This window comes from Schistocerca serialis, chromosome 5 (genome assembly GCF_023864345.2).
Source record: "Schistocerca serialis cubense isolate TAMUIC-IGC-003099 chromosome 5, iqSchSeri2.2, whole genome shotgun sequence".
In the NCBI taxonomy this organism is placed as follows: Eukaryota; Metazoa; Arthropoda; class Insecta; order Orthoptera; family Acrididae; genus Schistocerca; species Schistocerca serialis.
Window position 1 is genome coordinate 79,791,928 of NC_064642.1, and position 14,212 is coordinate 79,806,139.

General features: G+C 42.8%; 1 protein-coding gene across 2 annotated transcripts in view; it reads left to right on the forward strand.

Moving 5' to 3' along the window:
• LOC126481081 (uncharacterized) overlaps positions 1 to 14,212 on the forward strand; it is a 167,388-nt gene that overhangs the window by 144,591 nt on the left and 8,585 nt on the right. For both annotated transcript variants that reach the window (XM_050104572.1, XM_050104571.1), the window contains exon 8: positions 6,936 to 7,148. In XM_050104572.1, the coding sequence (XP_049960529.1) occupies positions 6,936 to 7,148 (213 nt within the window). The remainder of the gene's footprint in view (positions 1 to 6,935; positions 7,149 to 14,212) is intronic.

A 14,212-nucleotide genomic window follows, 5' to 3' on the forward strand; every position in this document is an offset into this window, starting at 1 on the left:
GTGACACTAGTACTTATTTCATTCTTCTTTTCAACTGTACAAGGATTAAATTGGGGCACTTCTCCTGGGTTTTCACTTGTAAAGGAGCATTTGAAAACAGAATTAAGCATTTCAGCCTTTGCTTTGCTACCCTAAATTTCAGTTCCTGTCTCAATCACTAGGGACTGGACGCCAACTTTGATGCCACTAATAGTCTTTATATATGACCAGAATTTGTTTGGGTTTTGTGAAATATCATTTGACAATATTCTGTCTGAAGGCATCAATGCACTGTTCTCTTGAAAGCAAAATATGTTTCATTCAGCTTTTCTGCATCTTTAGCTCTGTTTCACACCTATTATGCAGTAATCTCCATTTCTTCAGAAGTTTCTTTACAGTGACTGTATACCAAGGAGGGTCCCCCCATTGTGGACTATTCTCTATCTATCCAAAACATAGCCAACTATTCTTTTAAACTTGAGCCTTAGTTCCTCTACATGCTCCTGTCCTGAGCTGAAAGTCCCTCACTGAGATACGGCACTAGTGCTCTTTTTTTTTTTTTTTTTTTTTTAACTGAACATATATATCTTTCTGGTTATTTTAGTTTCCTTTGTACTGTGTTAATCATTGTTGCTACAACTGCATCATGGTTACTGATATCGTTTTCGATATGGACATCCTCAAAGAGGTCAGGTATTTGCTACCATTAGATCCAATATATTCTTATCATGGGTGGTGTTCCTAACTACCTATACTAGGTAGTTTTCAGAGAAGCATTTAGTATGGTTTCACAGGGTATCTTATCGTGCCCACCACTAACAAAACTGTAATTTTCCCAATTAACTGCTGGATGAAAAAAGTCTCCACCGATGATTACAGTACGACTGGGGAACTTATGTGCAAGTGAACAGAGGTTTTTTCTTAAGTTTTCAGTTACACAGGAGATGTGTGTGGTGGACAATAGAAGGATCCAATTATCATATTTTGCCACCCCTAATCTTGAGTCTTACCCAAACAATCTCACATGCAGCTTCAATTTCTATCTCGGTGGATTTGAGTTTCTTGTGTACTGTCACAAAAATTCCACCTCCATTTCCCATTTGATATACACCCAAATATGACATAAAGTTGAACTTGATATGTATAGTGTACTTGTTAGAAAAATGGTCTTAACAGACAAGTGGGTGGGCACAGACAGACAGGCAGCCAGCCAGCTAACAAGTGACCAAACATTTGGATTTTTTTTTCCATGTGTAATAATTGCAAATTAACAATATTCAGATTTTTTCCTTTAGGTGTACTGTGAAACATTACTCCTTGACAAATTTCATGATTCTAAGTCAGTCAGAAGCCCCATATAGGCCTTGATGGGTGAGTTTGCAAGAGTCGAAATATGTTTGATAACGTTTGATTCCATAGGGGACTGACTAACATTTAAAAGCTTATGCAACTGTACAGTTAATAATATATAAAAACAAAGATGAGGTGACTTACCGAACAAAAGCGCTGGCAGGTCGATAGACACACAAACAAACACAAACATACACACAAAATTCAAGCTTTCGCAACAAACTGTTGCCTCATCAGGAAAGAGGGAAGGAGAGGGGGAGACGAAAGGAAGTGGGTTTTAAGGGAGAGGGTAAGGAGTCATTCCAATCCCGGGAGCGGAAAGACTTACCTTAGGGGGAAAAAAGGACAGGTATACACTCGCACACACACACATATCCATCCACACATACAGACACAAGCAGACATATTTAAATATGTCTGCTTGTGTCTGTATGTGTGGATGGATATGTGCGTGTGTGCGAGTGTATACCTGTCCTTTTTTCCCCCTAAGGTAAGTCTTTCCGCTCCCGGGATTGGAATGACTCCTTACCCTCTCCCTTAAAACCCACTTCCTTTCGTCTCCCCCTCTCCTTCCCTCTTTCCTGATGAGGCAACAGTTTGTTGCGAAAGCTTGAATTTTGTGTGTATGTTTGTGTTTGTTTGTGTGTCTATCGACCTGCCAGCGCTTTTGTTCGGTAAGTCACCTCATCTTTGTTTTTATATATAATTTTTCCCACGTGGAATGTTTCCTTCCATTATATTGTACAGTTAATAAGGCACACATGTTACTTTATTGTAACTGGTTCTTCACATGTTCTCTAGCACTGACCCTAGCCACACAGTGACTGAAATTTACATATGCAATAAACATCATTTGTGACTGACTGCTGTGCAATTTACTACTTGAGATCAAAATATGTGATGTAAATAGCCATATCTTTTGATTGCATTGACTTACACACTTCACATTTTTGCACCATCAAGTGACCGTAGACCTATTAGATTAGATTAGTACTTGTTCCATAGATCATGAATACGACACTTCGTAATGATGTGGAATGTGTCAGTTTAATAAAAGGTGTCTATACAAGATATTACATTACACAAAATATTTCACGACACTTTTTTTTGGAGGGGGGGGGGGGGGGGGGGGTAGGGAAATTACCCACTTTCTATATCCAAAAATTCATCTAATGAGTAGAAGGAGTTTCCATTAAGAAGTTCTTTTAATTTCCTTTTAAATGCTATATGGCTATCTTTCAGACTATTAATGATGCTATTAGGTAAGTGACCAAAGACTCTTGTGGCCGCATAATTTACCCCCTTCTGAACCAAAGTTAGATTTAACCTTGAGTAGTGAAGGTCATCCTTTCTCTAATGTTGTAGCCATGTACACTGCTATTATTTTTGAGTTCGTTTGGATTGTTAATAACAAATTTCATAAGTGAATATATATATTGTGAGGCTACAGTGAAGATCTCTAGGTCTTTAAATAAGTGTCTGGAGGATGATCTTGTATGAGCTCCAGCAATTATTCTGATTACACGCTTTTGTGCAATGAACACTCTTTTACTCAATGATGAGTTACCCCAGAATATGATGCCGTACGAAAGCAGAGAATGAAAATAGGCTTGGTAAGCTAATTTACTGAGATGTATATCACCAAAATTTGCAATGACCCCAATAGCATAAGTAGCTGAACTCAAACGTTTCAGCAGATCTTCAATGCGTTATTTCCGGTTCAACCCCTCATCAATGCATACACCTAGAAATTTTGAATATTCTACCTTAGCTACCGATTTCTGATCAAAGTCTATATTTATTAATGGTGTCATTCCATTTACTGTGTGGATCTGTATGTACTGTGTTTTGTCTAAGTTCAATAAGAGCCCATTTGCAGAGAACCACTTAATGATTTTCTGAAAAACATCGTTTACGATTTCACCAGTTAATTCTTGTCTGTTGGGTGTGATAGCTATAGTTGTATCATCAGCAAAAAGTACCAGCTTTGCATCATCATGAATATAGAATGGCAAGTCATTAATATATATTAAGAACAGCAGAGGACCCAAGACCAAACTTTGCGGCACCCTATTCTTGATTGTTCCCCAGTTCGAGAAATCACCAGTTTTTTGCATATTATGTGAACTACTTATTTCAACTTTCTGCACTTTTCCAGTTAAACCATTTGAGTGCTGTCCCATTCATACCACAGTACTTGAGCTTATCTAGAAGTAATCCATGATTTACACAGACAAAAGCCTTTGAGAGACCACAAAAAATCCCAGCGGGTGACTTCCGGTTACTCAGAGCATTTAATGTTTCATTAGTGAAAGTGTATATAGCATTTTCCATTGAAAAACCTTTCTGGAAACCAAACTGACATTTTGTTAAAACTTTATTTTTACAAAGGTGTGAAGCTACTCTAGAATACATTACTTTTTCAAGAATTTTGGATAAGGCAGTCAGAAGAGAGATTGGGCGGTAGTTGTTGACATCAGACATGTCCCCTTTTTTATGCAGTAGTTTAACAATGGCATACTTCAGTCTATCTGGGAAAATACCCTTAATATGTGACATAAATTACAACTTGATATGCCTATCCATTCCTTAGAAAATAGTGGAGATGCTGAGTCGTGATAGGCACAATAAAAAGATTCACACAGTTGTGCCTATCACGACTCAACATCTCCGCTATAGGGTGAGCAGCAGCTTTCCTTCTCTCGTATTGTTACATTCCATCCTGGATTTTCCATTGTTTGATTCACTCCTGAGAAAAGGGATTTTTAACAGACAGGCAGACAACAAAGTGATCCTATAAGGGTTCTGCTTTTACCGACTGAGGTATGGCATCCCAAAGATTAATAATAAAGTCTGCCGATTGTCTTAACCGTAGCTTGTTTTATTACAGGTTAACCTTTCAAAACACAGCTTCATCTTAAGAACTAAAGCTTTGTTTTATCAATGTAACGCAAAACAGTTATCTTTTGGAGGTCTTACTGAATATTCAGTGAAGAAGTGCCAAAATAATTTTGCAGTATTTTAAATGTAATCATGAAGCTGTGTTTATTGATGATTCTTTGCGTAAGAGATTGCAATCAACTTTCTTTTTCATGTTATTTACTCTGTTGACATACTACTCTGCCTACAGTTTTATCAAAGAGGATCCTGATGCGACTGGACAGTAAAGTTTTTCATAGATGATAACACAGTTCACATGTACAAGATGTGGGACAGGATGTTTGTTTTCCTTCATGTTCAAAACAGGTGGGTCCCTCGTATCCTAGGGCCTGAGTGACCTGTCACTCCTCTCTAACTGTCCTCCTAAATCCTCCCTTGCTACCCAATGGAGAAACTAATAGTTCACAAAGCCAGGTTATACTTTAAAACATGTATAGCAGCTACACCAGAACTTGGCCTTCTGAAAGTAAGCACAGAAAGCTGGACGAGGGTGTTTGTAAAGTGTATTAGTGGCTTGTGTGTGTGTGTGTGTGTGTGTGTGTGTGTGTGTGTGTCTCTCTCTCTCTCTCACACACACACACACACACACACACACACACATGCTCTTCCGTCTGTCTCTATACTTGTTTCAAAACCCTGTAAAGCTATCTGCATCAGTAAGCAGATATTATATACTGTATTCTTATGTAACATTTTAGCTTTAGTCATGTTATAATTACATAAACTGTAGAGTAATACACATGTGTTTTGTGAAAGTAACATTCAATATTCATGTTTCATTAATCTTGTAATGAGCAACATAATACAACTTTGTTACATAACATTTAGGTGTAAGCATCAGTAAATTTGGTTCAAAAATAAGTTGTGCACTGTCTAGTATGTAAATTACAATGTCACCTTCAAAACAAGTATAAAATTCCTTTGCATAGCAGTATTCTCTAAAATTGTAGCATCAACTTTGGAAACAACATATGCAGAATACTATGCCAGTAGTGTAAATAATACATAATAATACTTCAAAACAAGTATAACATTCATTTGCATAATTTTCCAGACTGGTTAACTGTGTAGCGTGCTATCCCATGATGGCCTTGTAGCAATGAGGAATATCATGCACTCTGTCTCTATCACACCATTCAGTTTCTGGATGTCACCAGCACCGTGTGTGGCACTACTTCCACTATCTGCTGCATTTGCCCTCGCAATTGTTCATATGACTGGTGCAACTTACCTTACTCACTGCTCATTTCCTTCAGCAAGTCTTCTCCTTCCATCTTGCTCCGTAATTCCATAAACACATCTCCAAATGTCTCAAATGCCTACCTGGCAGTATTCAAGGGAGTTAAGATTTCTATAGTTTTCTTAAATCTTGGTGTAGTTGATACTGAGGTAACTCTTTGAATGTTATAGTCATTTTTTTGTAAATGAAGTAATATTACTGTTGCACTGTTATACCTTCCTAATGTAAACCTACACGTCAAAAACTCATGTGTTGGTAAATAAAACACTAAAAGCAAGAGGACATCACTTACAAAAAAATTTAAAGGCTGTGGATCCATATTACACTCTTTCCAAACTCTTACCTAAACATTATTGGGCGTTAAACTCTGTCCTTCCTTACACTTTTTTGTTTCTTGTGACTCTTGGCTCTTTGTGTGTTAGCTACACTTAATGAATTCTTCTCAGGAAATCAGCTGAATAATATGTTTTGATGACAAGTTTCTTTATTTCTTGTCATATTGTGGCAGCCAATATTGCAAAGATCCTGGTCAAGGACAACGTGAATACTGTTTTCCGCTGTGCATGAAGAATTAGGAACATGCTGGCTTGTAGGGCAACCTGTGTGGGAGTGGCCATCAATATGTCAGCTAAACACAACTCTGTGTTCCACAGATCTATGTAGAATGTATGAGGAGCATCCACCTTGGCTACACAGACAAGTCATTGATAGCAGGGCACTGTATCATCCAGGGACTCATGTAGCTTTGAAGACACACAAGTGCCTGTTGTACCAGGCATTTCTGGGATTCTATATTCAAGGAAGCAGTAGAAATAAGAGTGCAAATCTAATGAACAGAGACAGTGGCTTCCATCTGTATGAGTGGAACATGCTGGTGGTTGCACGCAGACACCCATCCGCCACCTTTACCCCCACTGCTTGGGATTCTCAGTTCCTAGCTACTGGTGTGAGTCCAGAAGATAAAAATTACATAGAGTTGATAAATAACAGCATCCAGTAGCACCCAGGTACTTCACCAGAAGGTGAGCAGTAAGAAACTTGTTGAAACGTTGCTCCAAAACAAACATATTATTCACCTGATTTTGTGAGATTCACCAGTACAGTTAACTTAGAAAGCCTGCATTTGCTTTTAGCTGTATGTTTTCAATGTGTTACTTCATCCAAAATATGATTGAGGAGAACAAACTTCTAGAACTCTGAAATTTATTAAATTTTTCTTTGAGGATAGATTGCTGCTTCCTATATAGTGGAGATGTTGAGTCACAGACAGGCAGAACAAAAAGACTTTCCACATCACTTATTTTCCATTGTTTGATTAAGTTTTTTCTGTATAATTTTGTGTTATACTTCTATTGGTAATTACAGTTTTTCCTGTATAAGCTGAAATTAAGGCTAAAATTAATTATTTTTCTCTCTCAATTCACAGTCTGAGTCACACGTGTGCTCTAGTGGTAGTCAACAAACATGTGTATCAAGTCAGAGTCAAGAGCTGAGAGCATTCAACTCAACTGTTAGCATTAAGCAACAAACTGTAGAAGAAAATAATTCATTACAAGACAACCTTCATAAGTCAAAAATGTGTGAGCCTGCAGTAGAACACATTGGTGAAACTGAGAGTTCAAATGTCCAAAATGTCAAGGTAACACTTTCATAACTTTATAGTACTGTGCTTAATTTTTCTCCACAACTGTCTATATATTTCTTCTAATTTAAATATAACACAAAAGGCCATCATCATAATTGGACAACACACACACACACACACACACACACACACACACACACACGTGCAAATAAAAATTCATATACACGTGACAACAGTTTTTCTGGCTGCCAAGGCCAGACTGCCATATTGTGTAATTATATATTGTGTACATTGTTAGAAGCCAACTGGTCAAAATTCACTAGCGAACTAGAACATAATATACAGTGAATCCCATCTACAATAGGAAAATTATAAGTGCTTTACAGGATTAGTATGTGCCATCGCAAAGAAACATATCCCAAGAGGATACAGGAAGGCTTATGTCCCTGGTTGGAATCTTAAATGTAACGAGCTATGTGAAGAATATAAAATTAGCGGTGACCCTGAAATCGCAGATGAGTTACTAAATTCTCAAGACTCAGCTAGAAGAGAAAAATGGATCAACCCCATGGAAAATACAAATTTTCAGCACTCCAGCCAAAAAGTGTGGTCTCTTTTACAGAAACTTGGTAGCAGTACTCCTAAATTCAGTGCTAAGCACTCCAAGATACAACCAGATGCAATAGCAAACAGATTAGTTAGTCTGACAAAAAAACGTGCCGACAGTGACGAGAAAGAGGCAAAAAGAATTCGTTCAGAATTAAAATCAAAAATGTCCCAGACTGCAGCAGTTTCTCAGTTTTCACTTGATATCACGGCTGTTGAGGTTTCATCTGCACTAAAGGAAGTAAAATCAGGAAAAGCAGCTGGACTAGATGATATTTAACCAGAATTCCTATCACTCTGTGGTCCTAGAACAACTGAATGGCTTTGCTAAATTTTACATCAACATCTTACGCAATGGACAGCTACCACCAATACTCAAAAGAGCTATAATTGTCGCAATACTGAAACCTGGAAAAAATGTAGATAATGCAGAAGATTGTAGGCCTATTGCCCTCCTGAGTGTCTGCTATAAGCTGCTGGAAAGAATAATATATAATAGAATCTCGGCTACAACCGTAGATAACATACCAATAGAGCAAGCTGGCTTTAGACCAAAGCGCAGTTGTACTGACCAGGTGCTGGCCCTAACAAGTCACATAGAGTGTTTCAGGACTGCAAGAAGACTGTAGCTGTGTTTGTGGACCTGACATCAGCATACGACACAATTTAGCAAAAAGCGATGATCATAAAATTCCTTAAAATAATCCCCTGCAAAACACTTGTTGAACAACATGTTGGCCAGCAGAGTAGTTGAAGTGCACCTAAATGGCAACGTAAGCAGACCTTACAAACTGAATGATGGACTACCACAAGGATCGGTCCTTGCCCCATTGCTGTTCAACATATACACTGCGGATTTACCAGCTACTACTGCTAGAAAGTTTATGTACACTGACGATCTTGCATTACCCCCAGGGGGTCCACAACTCTTTTGTGGATATGTGCTTGGCGAGCATGGGGCCCCGAGCTAGTGCAGTTCTCCCTTTCTGGGCTGCCCTACCCCCTTCCCTATCCCTCCTCGTCCCCAATCCCCCCCCCTTACCACCCCTTCACACTCCCTCTTCTTGGGAGTAATGTATCGAGCCTTCATCCGGAGACGGACATTTGAAAACTCCTGGATCCGTTTCCTTTGTTTTTTTCCATCCTCACGCTTTCTTCCTCTATTGGTCTTTCCCTACGTTCACTCTTCTCCTTGCTTTCATTCCCTTACTTCTGTCTCTGCCTCATTCTCCTTGCCCTGTTCTCCTTGTCTTCTTTTCCGTGTCTTATCCTCCACTTTGGCGTTTGAGATTCTTTCTTCTATCCCTCTCTCTCTTTCCTCTCTTCTTTCCTCCCTGTGCGTGTCTGAAGGCCGACCCACGCGTTCGCATGCGTAGCCAGTGATGGGGTAACGCATAATTCCCCGCCCTGGGTAGACAAGTAAGGCACGCATATACCTCCTGGTAAAGAGCAGGCCCAGGGAGGGGTGATTGCCTGAGCTGTTACCTACCGAACGTGCCGATTGGTCCCTCCGTCCGTTTCTCGGGAGGTGTGACCTGAGGTGTGGACAATCACCTGAGGAGGGAGTGCCCTCTGAGAGGGCCCCACAAGAAAGGAGCACGCCATCGGAGACGCTGGCAATCGTGGAGGATTCATCTGCAATGGATTTTTCTTCTTCTTCTTCTTCTTCTTCTTCTTCTTCTTCCCTGTCTTCTGCCCAAAATGAAACTCCTGTTCCAAAAATCCTACCACCAGCACCGAAGTTTCTTGTTGTCACCAGAACTGAAGGTCACAATTTCTCAACAGTCAACCCATTCGTCATTCAGAAGGGCGTAGATGCGATTGCAGGACCAGTGAAATCTTGTACTCGATAAATTGCGCAACGGTACCTTGCTGTTGGAGACAGAAAGCACCTTCCAGGCCCAAAAATTACTTCAAGCCACTCTCTTACACACATTTCCTGTACAGGTGGAGGCCCACCGCACCTTGAATTCGTCATGTGGCGTGGTGTATACTATGTCACTCGACGGACTAACTGATGAGGAGATTCTGTCTTTCCTCTCTGATCAGGAAGTGACCAGCCGTCCATCGGGTCATGAAAAGGGTCAACAAGGAGCTCATACCGACCCGAACCCTGACATTCGACAATGTGCAATTGCCTTCACGAATTAAAGCGGGTTATGAGATCATTTCTGTTCGGCTGTATTTACCCAGCCCTACAAAGTGTTACCAATGTCAGCTGTTTAACCATAAACGGCAGTCTTGTTCAAGTGCGGCTAAATGCGTTACCTGTGGCAGGGACGCCCATGAGGGTGACTGTCCACATCCGTCCCCTTGTTGCATTAACTGTATGGGCGACCATGCTGCCTCCTCTCGCGACTGCCCCGTCTACAAAGATGAGAAAAGTATACAGGAAATTTGAGTGAAACAGAAGGTGTCGACCTCGGCTGCTCGCAAGTTATTCAATAGCAGAAAGCCCACTGTGCTTCCGGCAGGTCAATACAGTACTGTTCTCGCCTCTCCTCAGCCTACCAGGGAGGTAGCTACACAGACATGTGATCTAACATTTAGCGATTCGGTCATCAGATCAGCCAGTGCTAAGATAGCCCGATCAACGTCTCCTCTTCCTCCCGCCAACCCTAAGGCACAAACCTCATCATCTGCTACTGCTAAGACGAGGACCTCTAAATCAGATGCTTGGACCTTCAAAAAAGAACCGACACGCGAAGATTTCTTGTGTACACAAACTTCACAGCCATCAACTGTTCTTTTGACAAAACGTAATTCTTCAAAGAAGGCTCATAGAAAAAAAGAGTTCTCCATCTCCGCCGAGGCACGTTTCTTCTCCTGTGCCACCCGGCGGTTGTCGTCCCCGGCCATCTTCAGTTTCGCCAGGCCGCACCGCTGGTAGCTGATCACTGGCCTTTCACCGGAGGAGGAAGCAGCCCCTCCTGACCAGCTCAGAAAGGTGGAAGATGCAACTGTTGAGTTGATGGACCATAACTCACCACCTCTCGATTACAGCAGCAGTGCTCCCTTGAAGCCAGGCCCTCAGCGGCCATTGAGGTGACCCTTTCTTGTTTCTTCTTTTTTAGTGGCACTTCTTCAATGTAATATTTGCAGCATTCAGTCCAATTGAGAGGAACTAAAATTGCTCCTTCGAATGCACTGCCCGCTTGTCGTAGGTCTCCAAGAAACGAAGTGACGCCCATGCGATCGTATTGACCTGGCACACTATACCTCCATGCCTTTTGACCTACCCCCTGTGGCAGGTATTCCGGCTCATGGAGGGGTCATGTTGCTGGTTCGGAATGATGTCTACTACGATCCAATCACATTGCACACAGATCTGCAGGCAGTTACCATCCAAATTACTCTCCCACTTTCACATTTTCCATTTGTACTGTTTACACTCCATCATCATCTGCCTTTACTAGGGCAGACATGATACAACTGATTGCTCAGCTTCCTACACAATTTTTGTTGATTGGAGACTTTAATGACCACCATCCCCTTTGGGGCTCTCCAGCATCCTGCGCGAGAGGCTCCCTCTTGGCAGACCTTTTCAACCACTTCAATCTAGTCTGCTTAAATACTGGTGCACCTACCTTTCTTTTGACACAATGCATACCTATTCCCACTTGGACCTCTCAATATCCACTATCCAACTTGCACGTCGGTTCAAGTGGTATGCTCTGTCTGACACATACTCGAGCGACCATTTCCTCTGCGTAATCCATCTCCTGCATCACACCCCTTCTCCATGTTCCACTAGCTGGAACATCTCCAAAGCCGACTGGGGGCTTTTCACCTCCCTGGTGGCTGTCCATGATCAAAACTTCTCCAGCTGCGATAGTCAGGTCGCATACCTCACGGACATTATTCTCAGTGCTGCTGAATATTCCATCCCTCGTACTTCCTCTTCTCGACGTCGAGTCCCAGTCCCCTGGTGGACTACAGCATGAAGCAACGTATTCGTGCTCGGCGACGTGCTCTACGCACCTTCCAACGCCACCCTATGATGGCGAACTGTACCAGTTACAAACGACTCCGTGCACAATGTCGTCGGGTTATCAAAGAAAGCAAAAAGGCTGGCTGGGTGGCTTTCACCAGGTCATTCAACAGTTTTACTCCTTCTTCAGTTGTCTGGGGTGGCCTGTGCCGGCTATCTGGCACCAAGGTCCACTACCCGATTTCTGGCTTGACTGTAGAGAATGAAGTCCTTGTGGATCCTGAGGATGTCTCGAATGCCTTCGGCCGCTTTTTCGCAGTGGTTTCGAGCTCTGCCCATTACCACCCTGCCTTCCTCCCCCGAAAACAAGCAGAGGAGGCACGGCCATCTTCTTTCCGGTCTTTGCATCGTGAAAGTTACAATGCCGCCTTCACCGTGCGGGAACTCGAAAATGCACTCGCCCGGTCCGAATCCCTTCTGCTCCGGGGCCCAGTGGTATCCATAGTCAGATGCTGAAGAACCTCTCTCCTGCAGGTAAAGGCTTACTTCTTCGCGCCTATAATTGCATCTAGACTGAAGGTCACGTTCGCACACGCTAGTGTGAAGCAATTGTTGTTCCCATACCCAAACCAGGAAATGACAAACACCTTCCTTCCAGTTATCGCCCCATCTCCCTTACCAGCTGCATCTGCAAGGTGATGGAGCGCATGGTAAATTCTCGATTGGTTTGGCTCCTTTAATCTTGATGCCTCCTTAACGATGTCCAATGTGGCTTTCGTAGGCGCTGCACTGCTGTTGACCACATAGTTACCTTGTCGACTTTCATTATGAACAACTTTTTGCGTAAGCGCCAGACGGTGGCTGTGTTCTTCGATCTGGAGAAGGCTTAGACACCTGTTGGAGGGCGGTCATTCTCCGCACCATGCATACTTGGGGCCTTCGTGGTCACCTCCCTCTTTTTATTAATGCATTTTTAATGGATCGAATGTTCCGGATACGTGTGGGTTCTGTTTTGTCAGATGCCTTTCGCCAGGAGAATGGGGTGCCCCAGGGCTCCGTTTTGAGCATGGCCCTTTCTGCCATAGCTATCAATCCAATAATGGATTGCCTTCCAGCTGACGTTTCAGGCTCCCTTTTCGTGGACGACTTTACGATCTACTGCAGCACTCAGAGAACGTGTCTCTTGGAGCGCTGTCTTCAGCGTTGTCTCGACCGTCTATATTCCTGGAGTGTCGCTAACGGTTTCCGTTTTTCTGGTGAGAAAACGATCTGTATGATCTTCTGGCATTACAAACAGTTTCTTCCACCATCCTTACATCTTGGTCCCGTTGCTCTCCCATTCATGGAGACAAAAAAATTTTTAGGTCTTACATTTGACAGGAAACTTTGCTGGTTTCCACATGTGTCTTACTTGGATGCTCGTTGTACCCATTCCGTAAATGTCCTCCGCGTTCTCAGCGGTACGTCATGGGGAGCAGATTGATTGGTCCTGCTTCACTTATATCGGTCCATTGTCAGATCAAAGCTGGACTATGGGAGCTTCGTCTACTCTTCTGCCCGGCCGTCCATCTTACATCGTCTAAACTCTATCCACCATCGGAGGTTACGTCTGGTGACTGGAGCATTCTGCACCAGCCCTGTTGAGAGTCTGTATGCCGAAGCTGCCGAATTACCGCTAAACTAGCGGCGCGATTTGTTGCTTTTTCGGTACGCCTGTCGGCTGATGTCAATGCCCAACCACCCGTCATATTTCTCCTTCTTTGATGACTCTCTCAACCACCAATACGCGCTGTATGTCTCTGCTCTGTTACCTCCTGGAGTTCGTTTTCGTTGCCTGCTTCAGCAACTTGATTTTACCCTCCCTATGACTTTTCGAGTTGGTGAGAGCATGACACCACCTGGGCTCCAGGCTCAGGTACGCGTTCACCTTGAACTCAGTTGCTCCCAAAGGAGAGGACCGCGGATTCAATATACCGCTCAAGGTTTGTCGAACTTCGTTCGAGGCTCGCTAATAAAGTCTTTATTTACACAGATTGCTCCAAGTTTACTGCTGGCGTCGGGTGTGCCTTTGTCGTCAGGGATGATACCTTTCAGTACCGGCTCCTTGACCAGTGTTCAAGCTTTATAGCTGAGCTTTTTGCTCTCTATCAGGCTGTTCAGTATATCCGCCGCCATTCTCCCTATTCCATCTGCTCTGATTCTTTGAGCACCATTCAGAGTCTCCGTGACCCATATTCGACCCACCCTCTCGTGCAACGAATTCAACGGTCCCTTGAGTCGCTAGCTGATACCGGCACTCGTGTCCTTTTTTGTGGATTCCTGGCCACGTTAGTGTGTCTGGGAATGAAGCTGCTGATGCTGCGGCCAAGGCTGCTGTCCTCCTGCCTCGGGCAGCTTCCTTTTGTGTCCCATCCAGTGATGTTGGTTGGGTTCTTTTTCAGTGTGTTTCATCATTGTGGCATGAGGCTTGGTCCTCTCTCCATGAAAATAAGCTTAGGGCCATCAAACCGATCCTGACGGCTTGGACGACCTCCTCACGGCCTTCCCGGCGAGAGGAGGTCGTTTTGGCCGAGTTGCAGAT